This window comes from Leptosomus discolor, chromosome 11 (assembly GCF_034619465.1).
Source record: "Leptosomus discolor isolate bLepDis1 chromosome 11, bLepDis1.hap2, whole genome shotgun sequence".
Lineage (NCBI taxonomy): Eukaryota > Metazoa > Chordata > Aves > Leptosomiformes > Leptosomidae > Leptosomus > Leptosomus discolor.
The window spans coordinates 19792054-19808330 of NC_141401.1; the positions used below are offsets into that span (position 1 = coordinate 19792054).

General features: G+C 39.2%; 1 protein-coding gene across 1 annotated transcript in view; it reads left to right on the forward strand.

Moving 5' to 3' along the window:
- TLN2 (talin 2) overlaps window positions 1–16277 on the forward strand; it is a 113786-nt gene that overhangs the window by 27631 nt on the left and 69878 nt on the right. Inside the window, exons 17-25 of the mRNA XM_086471830.1 lie at window positions 2318–2485; window positions 3989–4283; window positions 6577–6743; window positions 8898–9026; window positions 10595–10708; window positions 12627–12740; window positions 13786–13920; window positions 14900–15028; window positions 15666–15768. Of these exons, the coding sequence (XP_086327956.1) occupies window positions 2318–2485; window positions 3989–4283; window positions 6577–6743; window positions 8898–9026; window positions 10595–10708; window positions 12627–12740; window positions 13786–13920; window positions 14900–15028; window positions 15666–15768 (1354 nt within the window). The remainder of the gene's footprint in view (window positions 1–2317; window positions 2486–3988; window positions 4284–6576; window positions 6744–8897; window positions 9027–10594; window positions 10709–12626; window positions 12741–13785; window positions 13921–14899; window positions 15029–15665; window positions 15769–16277) is intronic.

Sequence of the window (16277 nt, forward strand, 5' to 3'; positions counted from 1 at the left end):
GGCTTCCTAAAGCGCGTTAGGAAATGCTAGATTTGAAGTTTCTCAGTGCTAATTGAAGTTAATCCATTATGAGATTGTTTTTAATTACACAATCAGGAAGTGCCGGTCTTGTAGGAACCCCTGCTTCATTCTGTGCATCATACAGATGCTTTCTTGCTTCATGGAGAGCTGTTTGCCCTGTACTCCCTTCAATGCTTAAAATGCATGGCTCGTGCTGTTTGCGTACTGGTCAGACTCTTGCTTTCAATTCTACTCTGCTTTTCACTTTCACCACTACGTTCATCACTGGCTTAAATCTTTTATGGAGACTTTCAGTACCTCAATGTTGCACAAATATTATCTTTTACAGCTTTCCTGTAGGATGTGGAACTATCATTCCATTTTACAGATGGAAAATTTGGCATGGAAGTCCAGAGATCTGCTAATTTGAGATACCCTATGACCTCTCCCAAATTGATCTCTCAAATTCTTGGCATTGTCACACCAGTGACAGTTCCCATTTGCTTCAGTCACAACAAAGGGCACAAGTTATATTGCATGGTGCCAAGTTAGACACAGAAAATAAGGAACAGCAAGCGCTTTTAAAAACTGCATATCTTTGCTAAGTACACTGTGTCAGATGCAAGACTGTAATTGAGTTGAAATGAAATGAATGAAAACTCATTCCAGGGGCAGATGCGTAGTCTTAATCAATTGTTCTGAATGCCGTAGGGGTTTTGTGGGGAGTGGTGTGTTAAAACTTGCACGTGCACACAGACAACTTCAATCATTGCCCTTCCTTGTGTTGCACTGTATTTGCAAGCTAAATGACCTATTATGTCATGTATTTATGAAGAATGAATGATTGTTTATTAATAATTAGTATTTCTTCTCATTAAATATAGTGGTTTTCACATCAGTGTTTGCTGTGTCTGTATGTATGCATGTAAACCGAAAGTTTACACCACCTTTTGGTAAACTGAGTAGAAGAAAATTATCATATTACTAACGTAGTTTCTTTAAGATGATTAGTATTATCAAATCATAATGCCTGTATGACTTAACAGTGTTAGCTATTAGCAGTTTAAAACCATTGTTCTTAAGTGTTCTGTTAAAAACACGTCTCTATTTTTTTCACTCAATCCCAAGAACAGGTTTGCACCAGAACCAGGGGGAAGTAATTTACAGCAACAGAATGACCCCTGGAGTGGCACTGTACGCAATATGTCTGCTAGTATAACTTACAGGCCATTTTAAACACTTGATCCCCTAGTAAATCTGTCTGAAAGTTTCATCAGTTCGCATTTGTATTCCTAGTGGAGTATGTATTGCAGCCCTCTCTTTCTCGGCTAAGAGGAAGAACCTAAATGTTCTGATAAGTGCTATGGAGTGTTGGAGAAGGCGGGTGAGGAGGGGTGGTTTATCATGCCTTCATATCCTAAAAACAAAATGAAAACTAGTGTTCTTAATTTTTTTGATCCAAGGTTTTCTTTCTGCTGTGAAGTTAAAATTATGCATAAATCTATCTGTAGTATCTTTTTACAGGAAAGCCAGGTCACTTTAACAATACAGGCATTAGGAAGACTCTGTCCCACTAAAAAACCTGAAATATATGAAATGTAGGATTTTAAGTGGGGAAATGGGAAGAAATTTTCTGAACGTTTTAATTGCAGGAATTAACACGTGAGTGTGTTTTAATTTTGCAGTTTCAGAGTTAACTACCTTATTTTTGTACAAGGGAAAATGTTCTGGAATTAAGACCTGTTTTGAGTTGTATTTTGGAGCAGTAATTTATAGGGCTATATTTAGGTCATGGACAAGGAAATATTGTGGTTGGAAATGGCATTTTCAAAAACAGAGTGGCAGTTGTCATTACTGTTGAGTACAATTAAGTACTTGAATTTAGCATTAACTCAAGTACTGTCTGTCCTCAGCAGTTTGCTTCTTGAGGTTGTCATCCTTATTGCAGATATTTATCATGTGTTTAGTGGTGAACTCCAGATGTTTTTGTACTAATAGTGTATTCTCAAGAAGTGAAGATAAGCACATTGCAATTTGGGACGTAGATTTATTCTTATGGACTCTGAGCCAATTCAAGATTTGACAGTCCGTACTCGTTCAGTCCAGTAACTTGGTAATGTAAGCAGAGAAATGGTTTTACTAAGAAAGGAAAACTGTCAAGTTTTCTGAATAACAGCTGCATTTGCTGCTTTGCCTGAAACAAAACGTTTACGTTTTGATACAAGAAAACTTCTTACCTTCAGGAGGCTTGTTCTTAATATAAACAAAGTCTATACTTTTATGTTCATAAGACAGAGTTTTCCCTTTATTTTACCAGGATGTTCTCATGAGTCTGGCCAAAGCTGTTGCAAACGCTGCTGCTATGTTAGTGCTGAAGGCCAAGAATGTAGCACAGGTTGCTGAGGATACAGTCCTGCAGAATCGGGTCATCGCTGCTGCTACACAGTGTGCACTTTCTACTTCCCAGCTTGTGGCTTGTGCAAAGGTGAGGCTGACAGTGTTCGTGAGGTGGTGAGGCATCATTTCAAGTGTAAGCTTCTGTGTATTTCCCACAGTCTCAGGCAATATACTGTCTTAATATCATAGCTCTAGATTTAAGTAATATCAAAGTTGTTGTTTAATAAATTGTCACCCATAACAGTGGCAATCAGGAGCCCAGAGGATGTGAGATGTTGCTTTAATCCCCAAAGAAGGTTCCAGAGATAACAGAGCCCATCTGATAAGTTACTAATATTGATAAAACAAAAACATAAAAATTATTAGTTCGAGTAGCACAGCTTGCCTGGAGGGCTATGTACGTTTTCTAATAAAGTCTAGAATTAGGATGGGTTCACCTCATCTAAAGCTAAATAATTAAAAGTTGGTATTCTTAGTGAAAATAAAATCAAGTTGGCGATCATTGATTTTAAATATATTTGCACTAATTTACAGTAGCCCAATCGTTTTAATAGATCCATTGCCTTTGGCCAAGTACTGATTTTCAGTCTAAGCAAATTACAAAGGAGCTGAGATCAGACCTCAAATTCTGAAGTCTGCAATTGGAGCGTTACACCTTCTGCAGCCTTTTTTGTCTTGAAAATAAATAATATACTGAATTAATTTTAAAAATTAAACAGTTCACGTTTCCTAGTTGGACGCTGCTTTTGAAGTCTGCAATGTCATCTTTTGCAGGGAAATGGGTATTCAACTGTTGTGAAACATCCAGAAGGTTTATATTAAAATTAATAGCCAGTATTAGGTATTAATTTTTTAATATTTTCTACTTTATTTCTCTGGCTGCAAGGGCTTTTTGTAATGCATATATATGAATTTTCACTGTTTGGTCTTGATGTTCTTACTGCTTGTGAATTTCTTCAATATGGCCCAAGACATCCAGTGGCATCCTGTTTTCCTCATAAGGTATTCAGTTTTCCCACTGCTAAAAGCTGCCTGGATATGCCTGAACAAAATGGGGGAGGGTTGTTTCTGATCTGTAGACACAGGGTTTATTACTTTTCGAGTGGCTTCAGAAGTAGAACGTTGTTGGCTTGTGTCAAGCAATATTTTTATTTAAACAAAATAGAAAAGGCTGATATAAGAAGGCTTTATAAGACCAATTCCAATTAAGATTTCATTTTATTTGGAATTCCAGGGTACAGAAGTCTGCCAGTGGACGTAGTCACTCTGGAGGGGTTTGGCCCGTGCCTGCCCTCCAGAACCACTGTCTAGTGTTTTCTCAGTTCAGTAGCTGATGAAGAAGCATGAAACAAGATGGGGGCCTCCATTCTCAGAATCTAAATTGAGATTAAATTAATGATATGCAGAGCCCAGATTTTTAAGCTAGGTGTCTGAAGTTACCTATTTAAATACTCACTTTCAGGGTTTTCTGTCTAGGGAAAACAGGTAAGTTAAAGAATAAAAACTAATGTAGTAGACGTTTCACTTGTTAGTAGTTAGGAAATTTGCAAATAAGCCTTTTCTGAACGCTTTGTGTCCTTTCCCCATGCAGGTTGTGAGTCCTACCATCAGCTCTCCAGTATGTCAGGAACAGCTGATTGAGGCAGGGAAACTGGTAGATCGGTCAGTGGAGAACTGTGTGAGGGCCTGCCAGGCTGCCACAGATGACACTGAGTTACTGAAGCAGGTCAGTGCAGCTGCCAGCATTGTCAGCCAAGCCCTGAACGACCTCTTGCAGCATGTCCGCCAGTTTGCGAGCCGGGGAGAGCCCATTGGACGCTATGACCAGGCTACAGATACCATCATGTGTGTCACAGAGAGCATTTTCAGTTCGATGGGAGATGCTGGTAAGTTTCTGTAGTGGACAGTAGCTTTCCATGATCCAGAGATGTGCATATTTCAAAAAATGCAAGTAAAAAACCTTCTCTGAAGTGTAATGTGCTTCTAGGTTAGTGCTTTCATGATGGCTAGTCATTCAATCTGTAATATTAAATCAGCAAAATGCACGTAGCTGTGTGCTAGATGGAATGAATACTCTGTAAAAACAATCAATGTTATGCTAAAGGATCACTGTAATATTTTGTCCATTTTCTACCACTGATTCGCTTTACAGAACTGTGTAGCAATTTCTCGTCTCCAAATATGAAGACAGGTACCCTGGGCAAGCAGTTCCCAGTGTTTGATTTTGTTATGCATAGATTTTGTGGTAGGTTTTGAAGCTTCTGCTTTTTCCTGTGACATTTCTAAAACATGCAGCTTTTAGAACCAACTAAAACTTGAGATGCCTAACATTTAACTGATCCAATATAAAGTTTTAGTAACATCCAGTAAATTAGAATGGTAAAATTTCAATAGTTTCAAGTGTTATGAAGTAGCAACCACATGAAGGGGCAGTGTTGACTTGAAATCAAGACAACTCATAGAAATTTTAAAATAGGATCAGTTTTAAGAAGCAGTTATGGTGAAGAGTATGATTTTGGTCTTTTCTGTTATATAAACGCAAGGCCAGGAAAAAAAATCCTTCAATCCCAGCTGTATTTGTGTTGCAGTTGATATGAACAAACTAATCTTTTGTTGTAGTCATCTTAGTTTTTAAGTTTTAAGAGGTAAAGCCTTCAGATGTTTCTTTTTTTAAAGTAACTGTCATTTCAGCCATGCAGCACTCTTCTGGAGGAACACGTGCAAGGAAGCAATTAGTGAAATTCTGTGTATTTTAACCCTAGAATCTTCTTTATGAGAAATCTGAGTGAATAAATATTTTTAAAATGCGTAGGAATGTTTGCTAAACCATAGTTAATCTTCGAATTGAAAGCTGTGGAAAATTTCTCAAATGTTCCATAGCTGTCCAAAGGAATTTAGTTACTGCAGATGTGCACAGAAAACCATGGCAATTTTTAAGTTTAGCTTCACTCCTGATCCAGCTTCTGTACAGAAAGATGCAGTAAAAGAGATCATCTTGGACAGCATTTGTTTTCTGTTCACAGTCAAATATCTTGTTGTGCAACACTTAGTTTTTAGTAGAAGGCATTCACATTCCAGTCTGCGTTTCCAACTGTCATTACACTCCTGTGGTCACAGTTTTAACAGCAAAGAGACTCTGGCTTGTGACTGCTGTCTTATTGTCCAAACAGCTTATTCTTTCTGTTTGATTTACTGACTTAATACTGTAAGAAAGGGAGTTTAAAGGGATTTTTTCCAAGTGGAATATTTGGACTGGGAGCTGAGTTAACAATTATTGGTAAAAATTTTCATTTTGAAATTGCATGTGGGGAAATAGTTGATAACAGCTAGAAAACTTGAATTTTTTTTGCTGATGCCTGACCAGAGGAGCCTGGGAAGAAAATATTTAATTCTGAAGTCCACAAGTCACCTTTACACATGAGAAAAGTGCTGTTTTCGTTTTCTTTCCCATCATTTTTTAAGAGAGTTTGAAAATGATGAGACTTTAGACGCGAACATGACTGTTTTGATTTGATAACCTACAGAAAACCAAAGGCCTTATGGGTTCAAGTCTATTATGAATGAGTTCATAATATGTTTTGGTGACCAAATGAATTTGCTCTAGAAAGGGTATGTATCCACTTCAGAAGCATTGCTGTTTCATCTCTGTGCTTCACCATGACCAGAACATGACCCCTGTCTTAAATATACACCTTGTTTTTGGCCAAAACCACCTAATTGGTGCTGAGTCTCTTCTGATAGCATTCTTAATTTAGTTTATATTAGAAGATAATTCCACAAAAGAAGAATAGGTGAAAGATGGGTAATTTTTATTAAAGGAGTGAAATCTTGGCTGTAATTTGAAAGCAAAATTATTAGTCTTCACTGGGCCAGGCGTTTACTTGAACTGTGTATTCAAAATTACCTTAAGGTATTGATTTTTTTAATTTTTGTTTTGCTATCTAAAATGCAAATACTACCTTTTTTTCTTAATCTTCACTGTAGCAGTTTCCTTAACTTATGTTGCGATCCAAGATTTTGTTTATGAAGCATCTAAGTTATAAATTAGCTGTGTATCATTTTCAAGTCGAAAGAATACTTCAGCATATGTGACTTTATTTTCATTTTGTCGAGATGACTTTTGAAACCAAAACTGAAAGGCAAAGAGAAGGAAAGTAAAAATATAACTGTCTACCACAGGTGAAATGGTACGGCAGGCCAGGGTACTGGCTCAAGCCACTTCTGATCTTGTCAATGCCATGAGGTCAGATGCCGAAGCAGAAATCGACATGGACAACTCTAAGAAGCTTCTGGCTGCTGCAAAGCTCCTGGCAGATTCTACAGCCCGCATGGTTGAAGCTGCAAAGGTAGCAGGAAAATGAACTGTCAGCTTAAAGTTGTATAGTTATATGCAAAGTAGAGATGGTATGTGGGATATTATAGATAGAATCTGGCTGATAGCAAAGATGAGTTTTCTTATCTTGTGAATGTTCTGCGTTTAATGACTTATCCTAGGTACATTCACAACAAACAATTTATTAGTTACCTGGAGGTTTTTTTGGTTTTAAAGACCCTTCTTGCTCTGCTTTTCTCACCTGTGTGCAGGGTGGTCATGACTCAAGTCATCTAGGGCAGTTACTACCAGCCATCACCACTGTGATACAAAGTCTTGTACAGTCCACTCATACAAACGGACAAACAGGAACCACAAACCCACAGCAATTTCTTACAAAAGCTGTTAACAAAGCAACTCTGCCTCCACCTGGGGATTCTTGCCTGTGGTGTTCCCCACCATGCCACTGTCCCGTTCTCACAGGAGAGGCAAATATCTAACCTTTTCTTTCCGTTCTGTGTTAGAAACCTGTTTAAATCCCCTAGGCAGGAATATGTTCATAGAATCATAGAGTACTTTGGGTTGGAAGGGACCTTTAGAGGTCATCTAGTCCAACCACCTGCAGTGAGTGGGGACAGCCCAGTCCAACCTGGCCTTGAGTGTTTCCAGGAATGGGGCTTCTTCCACCTCTGGGCAGCCTGTGCCAGTGTTTCACCACCCTCATTGTAAAAAATATCTTCCTTATATCTAGCCTAAATCTGCCCTCTTTTAGTTTAAAACCATTACTCCTTGTCCTACACAGCAGGCCCTGCTAAAAAGTTTGTCCCCATCTTTCTTATAGGCCCCCTTTCAGCACTGGAAGGCCACTGTAAGGTCTCCCCGGAGCCTTCTCCTCTCCAGGCTGAACAACCCCAACTCTCTCAGCCTGTCCTCAAAGGGGAGGTGCTGCAGCCCCCTGATCATAATTTTTGTGGCCGTCCTCTGGACTCACTCCAACAGGTCTATATCTTGTGCTGGGGAACTCCAGAACCTGGACACAGCACTGCAGGTGGGGTCTTATCAGAGCACAGTACAGGGGGAGAATCGCTTCCCTCAACATGTTTATCAATTGTTTCCAGATTCTGCACTTAAATGATTTTTACAGATCAGGGCCAGGCATTCTGCTAGGGCTCTGAGGGCCCATATGCCTGGCTACAGAGCATATCTTTGACTTTACATATCCTTACTTTCTCAGACTTCCAATGGGTACAAGGTTTGGACTGCAGTTACTGAAGGGCATATTGAATTAGGAATTTTAAAAACTGTTGTTTTGTTGTTTGGGCTTTTTTTTTTTTTTTTTTTTTTTTTTTTTTTTTTTCCAAAACCTACATTCATCAGAACATCCATTATCCTAACACTACCAAGCCCACCACTAAACCATGTCCCTAAGCAGCACATCTGTGTGTCTTTTGAACATCTCCAGGGATGGTGACTCCACCACTTCCCTGGGCAGCCTGTTCCAATGTCTAACCACTTTCAGTAAAGAAATTTTTCCTAATATCCAATCTAATCTCCCCTGGCACAACTTGAGCCTGTTACCTCTTGTCCTGTCATTAGTTACTTGGGAGAAGACACCACACCAGCCTCATTACAACTTCATTTTAGGTAGTTGTAGAGGGCAATAAGGTCTCCTCTCAGCCTTCTCTTCACTAGGCCAAACAATCCCCTTTCGCTCAGGTGCTCCTCATAAGACATGTTTTCCAGACCCCTCACCAGCTTCATTGCCCTTCTCTGGACCCGCTCCAGGACCTCAACGTCTTTCCTATACTGTAGCGCCCAAAACTGGACACAGTACTCAAGGTGAGGTCTTACCAGTGCTGAGTACAGGGGCAACTACAGATGTTACTACAGATCATAGTGGAAGTTACTTTCAAAGGCTTTTTTCCCAAACACCTAAGTAGGATATGAAGCAAAGGTTCAACTGCCTTCCTCAAAGTACCAAACATATACAGTAACAACCTTGCACTAGCAATAAATTTTCTATTTCAGTCTTGTAACACGTTAATGTTCTTCTAACTTTAAGATAATACAAGGAAAATACAGGCTGATACAGCAGATGCTGTCTGGAACTAAAGGCTTGATATTCATCTACATTTTCTCCGGGAACTTGTACTGAGCCTCATGTCTTTTGCTCTGAAATTTTTTGCAGGGAGCTGCAGCCAATCCTGAAAATGAGGATCAACAGCAACGTCTGAGAGAAGCAGCAGAGGGACTGCGGGTTGCTACAAATGCTGCTGCACAGAATGCCATCAAGAAGAAAATTGTTAACAGATTAGAGGTTGGAAACTAGACATTGTTGAATTTTCAGTTTACTCCATTTTGATAATTAGTATCTGTAGATAATTTCAAGCAAGTGGAAATGCATATTTCAGGAAAAGGGCTAAGCATAGAATGATAGCACTGTAAGCTCAGTCCCTGAGTACAAGGCTTGGAATTAGAGATGCTAGTATACAATACCATAGTCCTCGGAAAATTGAGCATCTTGTATCACTGGTGTAGTAAACTGATGTAAGAATTTGACTCAGAAGGCATTTGATGGTGGCTTAGTCATAAAATTAGAACAGCTGAGGTTTCAAACAGCTGAGCTGAAACTACTTCATTACTGTTTTAATTTGTCTGTATGATCTGTCATTTACACACAGTATCTTTTGGTGGTTTATACTAGTATATCTGCCAGAATTTCATGTAAATTTCCGTACTAAGATCTATTGAATTGCAGCATATCCAATTAAACTGGTAAGTTATTCAGAGAATCAAAGAAGCAGAAATGGAAGTGAAAAGATACATCTTATCTGGTAGCATAACCAAGGGGGAGAAAGGCAATTCACTGTGCACTAACAATAAAATATCTCTGAAGTTTGTCTTGTAGGCAAAGTATGATCTTCCTATTCTCAGCTAAAATGTAGAAAAGACAGATTAAAAAAAAAAACCCCACCTTTTGTAATTCCTGGTTTCCAACTGTGGCTTTACAGTAATCTGATTCAAGTGCAATGAGATCAGACAAACAAGGTGATCTAAACGCCGAAGTGCATTTAGATTACTGTATCTGGGTAGAATCAAAGTCAGAAGTATTTCAGGAAATAAAGGCTGATGTCTTTGTTTTCTAACTGCATGCAAGAAGGCTTTATAGAAAGGACATTTTGTTTGGTTTGCTGTTATGTACTGCCTTAAAGGAGTTGAATGTGTAATGATGAGAATGAACTTCATGCTTCGTGGTATTTAGTGGGCTGGTTAAAAGCATGGTATAACGGGTTGGAATACTTTGGATAAATCGTTGCATTTTTAATTTTATAATAGTGAGAGGCTGATAATAACACTCCTAGATATTTGAAGAAGGTCTTCTCAGTGCTTTTAGACTCAGTAACACCAGTATTTTATACCTCTGCATCATTTTAGTATCTTTGCTTTTGCCATAGAGCAACCTCGGTAGAAGCTGGCTCCCCTGAGTCTTTCCTCAGAGGTGTTAATGTAGTAGTCTGAAGCAGTAAATGTACTTTGCCTGTTGCCTCTGGCCTTCTTGTGAGGAGCTAATTGCTTAGGCCATTTCTGCCCTCTCTAATTGACCTACTTTGGTCGTATTGCAACCTAAGTTATGAAGGAGTAAGAGCTTAAAATCCTTCTAGTTCCACCTTTTTCTTTGTTGGCAAGTTATAGATGGATAATAGCGTTCAGCTCTTTTTCATCTAGAGAGAAGAGCAATCCTGAGCTTTAAGTCAACTCAAATTGATCACAGGATATAATATATTAATCTGTCAAAGTTGTTATTGTCAAAGTTACCTATAATTTCTGTTTCATCCTCTGAATATTGGACTTTTACCACTGATTTAACTCTCTTTTTCTCCAAAGATTGCAGCTAAACAAGCCGCGGCTGCTGCTACTCAGACTATTGCAGCTTCTCAGAATGCAGCTGTTTCAAATAAGAACACAGCAGCCCACCAGCAACTTGTGCAGAGCTGTAAGGTAAACACATCGCAACCCACTGACAAATTACTCTTGAACTCTGCTTTATGGGGAACTGAAGATCATCTTCTGTACTTATACTGTTGCAACCTCAAAAGGAGATTTAAAAACAAACAAAAAACCAACAAACAACAACAACAAAACAAACAAAAAATGACAACCAGAACCAACAAAACCAACACTATGCGCATTCATCTGTGTGGTTTCTGGACAACCCTCATCTGTTGTCTTATCCATAGTTTCCATGCGTTACTGTATGGAGAGCTTTGAAAAGCTGAGCTGCTATAAGTGGCTGTTACAAATACCCCTGCAAACACATTATTAGAAGGGATTAACAGGCTTATACACCTCAGCATGTATCCGTTGAGTAATAACAATTTACCTGAAGCAAGAGCTTTAAGTAAAAGTTTTGCTGCAGATCAGTCAGCAGCACTGTCTGTGCAGAGCTATGCTAGAAGCACTATGTGGACAGGTCCAGACGCTCAGAATTTGTACACTGGCAAGAAGTCTTGGCCGCATGTTCAGCACACGAGTGTGCTCTTGAGCAGGCGAGTAGTTTTATGATCATCAAAACAGGTTGTGGAATGATACACGCAGTGAAATGAGGCTGAAGTCTGCCATGGCATAAAGGTAACCCTTGAATTTTCCACAACAGAGGATGGAGTAGCAATAGCAATTTATACTGTAATGGAGTGAAATCCTCCTTTAATGTATTGGTTATATAATGGGTTATATAACTGACAACACTGATCCTGCTGTGCTGATGTTCAGCCTACATGCAACTGTCATTAAAAAAGATAGGTTATAGTCCTTCATATGGGGTTAGTGTGTTTCCTAGCTTGAAGTTAAAGCTGCCAAGACCACAGATTTCAAGGTATGCCTGAAGTCAAACACATTTTTGAAGTTCCAAGCTAGAATTCAGAGTCTGGTGAGAATCTGTTATCTGTTGTGTTTAAGCTACATTTGGCAGCTTAATTTCAAGCTCTGACTGATGTTGCTTCAGGGTTTTAAAGAGATTGCACTTAAACAAAAAATACAATGCAGAAGGGTTTTCTTCTGGATGGAAGAGCAGTTATGTGGGGAACAAGAATAAAACTATTAAAGAAGGTATCGTTAAAAGCCACATTAACATTCAGCAATTATTTCTTGTCACAGTGGTAGTCCTAAGAAATGTTGGAATTAAATAAGGTAGCTCAAGTACATCTCAAGATTATGTTGTAGGCAGCTGCTATTTCAGTATGAATTAAAAAAAAAAAAAAAAGCAAACTGATTCACTGTATTGTTTGTAGTTCATTCTAATTTGATCTTGATGATTTCTTAGATAGCAGAGAAGATCTGATACCTACTTTTTTGGGGGGGGATGGGCGGGAAAGTATTGCACTGCTGAAGTAAGCGTTATTGTGAAATGGATGGACGAGGAGCATCAATCTGGGCAGTCCAGGAATAAAGTTTTAGCAGTACACACTTCAGAGTGCTGTAGCCATACTATAAAGTTTAATTAGAAGTCAAGGAAAAGTAGTCTGAGGTGCTTGTGTAAAAGACAATCTTTTTCTGAAAGCAAGACATTCTCTTGAAAAGTCTCTCACCTCCTCTGCTGGCATTTGAACATGCAAAATAAGTAATTCAAAATACTTTGTGTACGTAACTTTGCAGAAAAATCTTAAATTGTCTTGTAGGATCTTTAATAAATTGCACGAATAAACTTTCTTAAGTAAAAGTAGAACATCTCTGAAAAATACTGTCATTTATTCGTTCAGTTCCATGGAATCCTAAACAAATTCTGTGAAGTCACAAGAGTATTGTACCCGTGAATACTACAGGTTGTCTTTAAGGGGGCTGCAGAAAGGACTTGCTTTAGTGTCAGAGGGTTTGTAGTTTTTATTTATCTACTAAAAGCTTTTCCCTTTGTTTATTGTAGAATATTGCAGACCACATTCCTCAGCTGGTGCAGGGTGTAAGAGGAAGTCAAGCTCAGGCAGAAGACCTCAGTGCCCAGCTTGCTCTAATAAATTCCAGCCAGAACTTCCTTCAGGTGAAATGAATCAATGACTGTAGCAGACTCTTATCAGAGCAAAAAGCATTTTTTAGTGCTGTGTGTTTCTGTTTGTGATAAATAAGCAATGAACTGTTAAGAACCATGTAAAGAAGTTCATCACTGACTGTGAGCCATAGCTAAGGAGAATTTAGTACCCTAGGTCAGATGGCTGAAGCATCTTGAATCTGTGGAGAGTGAAAACTGCTGAAATTGAGGATAAAAGTAGCAAGAAAACTAATGTGTATGGAGAAGAAACATCAATTGCTGTAGCGCTTGCCTTCTGGGAAAGTTGTCCATATAATGACACGATCATTACTTGGCACCAGTTAGTCCTGCCTTAAACATGGCACAGAAATTAACCCTTTCATTTGTTCCTGTTAGCAGGTTCTTTATGATCCCATGTAGGCAGAGGTATCGCAAACCACGCTCTCGCTCTGAGTGTTTGCTATATGATTCCCTCTGGAGTTGTTAAAATGATCTGTCTCCCTTCTGGCTATATGTGTGTACCATAGTGATGGTGAGACTCAGCAAAGTAATTTAATTGTATTAACAGCAAACCCTGTGAAGAATCATTGCTTGAATTACAGTTTCAATTTGTAGAATTTTGGCAGAGTTTAATATTTAGAAACATTGAGACAAATTCGCCATCACTGCTACCTGGATCTGCTTGTACCACTTGGATACTGAATGGCAAAACTACACGTTTAAATATTTTTAAGTAGTCTGCTTGAGTACTCAAAGGCCTCAGGCAGACAGTGGTGCCAACGAAGTAGTCATTGTACTAGTAAAGCACAAATGAGTTCTCCTGCAGAGGATGCTGCAGCACGGAATTATGACAGAGTGCAGCATAGGAATAAAAGTCTGGGATCTAGAAGGTGCATGGTTAAGGATCAGGGAAGTGCATGGAATGATTAATACAGAAAATCTAGAAACTTCATGAGTGTGTGAATGGAGGAAGCAGTTTGTTTTATTGAATCTTAAGCCTTCTTTATAGAAAATGAGCTAGTAAAACCAATTGTGTTCATTGCTCTTCTTTGAGCAGCCTGGAAGTAAAATGGTGGCATCTGCTAAAGCTGCAGTCCCCACGGTGACTGATCAAGCAGCGGCAATGCAGCTAAGTCAGTGTGCAAAGAACCTTGCTACCAGCTTAGCTGAGCTGCGAACCGCCTCCCAGAAGGTAGGTGATATTAGTCAGCTAAAGCAAGGTGGCTTGGATGGTGGTCACGGGCTCACTCCTGCTTGGCCCACTGTCTCTCCCTCAAGGGAGTGGCTCATTCTCAGGCAGTGTTCGCTTCTTAGTGTTGCTTTTTGTGCACAGTTTGCTCAGACTCCCAGGTGCCTTCTGTGTCATAACAGAAGGAGGAGGGAGAAGTGGCAAGAAAACTGAAAAGCTTGTGCTACCCTTTCCATATCAGAAAGACAGGAGGAGGGTATACGCAGAGGAGCACATCAGAGCTCTGAGCTGCTGTTATATCTGAAGGAGAGCAGGGAAAGGGGAGCATATCTCATGCACCTGCCAAGCTGGGGAGACCCAGGTACAGCACTGCTGTGGTCAGTGTTGTGATGGTGAACTGGAGCTATCACTTCTAAAATTCAGGGAAGCAGAGGCCATCTGTGTTTCACACACAGATTTCTAGACTATGTATGTGTTTAAAAGAAAAGGTATCAGTGGAAAGCCTGCTCTGGTTTTTTTTGTGTACACTGAGGCCTAAAACCAGGATTGTAGCATAGAGGTGGCTACGCCTGAGCTAATGTTAAAATTAAGAGCTCGAGTACTGATGATTGTGGGCTGCTGCGTCAGAAGGTTCAGTGTGACTTTAGTCACGATGCATAGTTAGGCTATTTGTCAAAGGTGAAGTCCAGACGGCAGCAGTTATTTTCTCAGTACCTTGACTGCCTAGCATGAAGGCATGTGTACACAAGCTAAGTGCATCTCATTTCCCTGGTGGCTTTTTACAGTGTGTTATTCTGTTCACAAGCTAAGAATATTGTGCAGGAATCTGGAATCCATGATGTGTAACGCTTAAAGTGCCCACCATGGCTTCTAAAGTCATGAGAGCAATAATTTGGGAGGGGAAGATTATATCTGAAGCATTTACTATTTCTGAAAGTGGCTTACAGCTGCTAACAGTGATATTGATCTGATTTCTGAATAGGCTCATGAAGCATGTGGCCCAATGGAAATCGATTCTGCTTTGAACACAGTCCAGACACTCAAAAATGAACTGCAAGATGCGAAGATGGCAGCTGTGGATGGACAGTTAAAACCTCTCCCAGGAGAAACTGTAATTGAGGAAGGATGTTCATTTAAAAACAAGCAAAGTTAGCTGTTAAAAATTTTAAGTATTAGAGACAAAACAAGTCATGATAATTGGATAATAACAAGTTGGATAATGATGACACTGCTAGGATTTTGCACTAATTCTCTTAAAAAGAGTATGTATTCCTACTACACCAGAAGCATGTTCTGTAGCACAATTACTCATAGGACTGTAGGGCCTCGTTCTCTATTGGACAAATTACAATTTAGTAGCAGCAATGTTTTGGTCTTTTCTTGCTTAAAGAATTTCTTTTCCAAGGGACAAAGGTGAGAACTCAGTAGTTCTAAGACTACCGGTCCAGGTAGGCTCAGAAAGTGAAATATTTCATTTGACAAAATCCCCCTTCTCCTCAGATGAAGATATTGATTTCCATTGCTAATTATAAAATACTCCTGTTGTTCATATGACCTAATATGTTACTTTATTTCACACAGGATAGGGAAAGCATGCTAATCAGGTTTCAGAGAAACTGTGTGTATGTTTGGTAGCTGAGGTAAAAGCTTGGGTTTTGTGGAATGAGGAACTTTTAGTACTGTTTAAAAAACAAGTGTGTTGTAGTTGAGCTTAAACAAAGAATTCTGTCCTTTGTAATTTTTCACAGCTTGAGAAATGCACTCAGGACCTGGGAAGTACATCCAAAGCAGTCGGCTCATCAATGGCTCAGTTGTTAACTTGTGCTGCTCAAGGCAACGAGCATTACACAGGTAGTGTTTTACTCATCATGTCTCTGCAAAACTTCGGCTTTCCAGAAAATACTTGATAGAAGGTTTTCTTATCACAGACTACTTAAATCAAGGAATTACTCCTTTTTTTCTTTTTTTTTTTTTTTTTTTTTAATGCTGATAGTGAATTGTGGTAAGTTACTAGGAATTGCTAGTGTGAATAATGTGCTTCATAAAAACAGTGTTGCAATCTCCTGTGTGTCGGTATAATCGCAATAGGTTGGGACATCTGTTGTTTTTGTAAACATATGCCACTGAAACTGTGAAGGACAGAACTAAAATGTAATGCAATTTAAAGGTCAGTGCCGCTGGAAATGCTGCTATGCCCTTTCAGAAGGTTGAAAGGGTCTTTGGATATTTTTTGAAGCACAGGATGCGCACATACTTGGGATAGCTTGGTGATGTTTAAAACTGCATCTTTTACTAGATGTTACCAGTTTACATGTATAATGTACCTGTTTTTTCTGACTCATTGGTCACATTTGCATAGT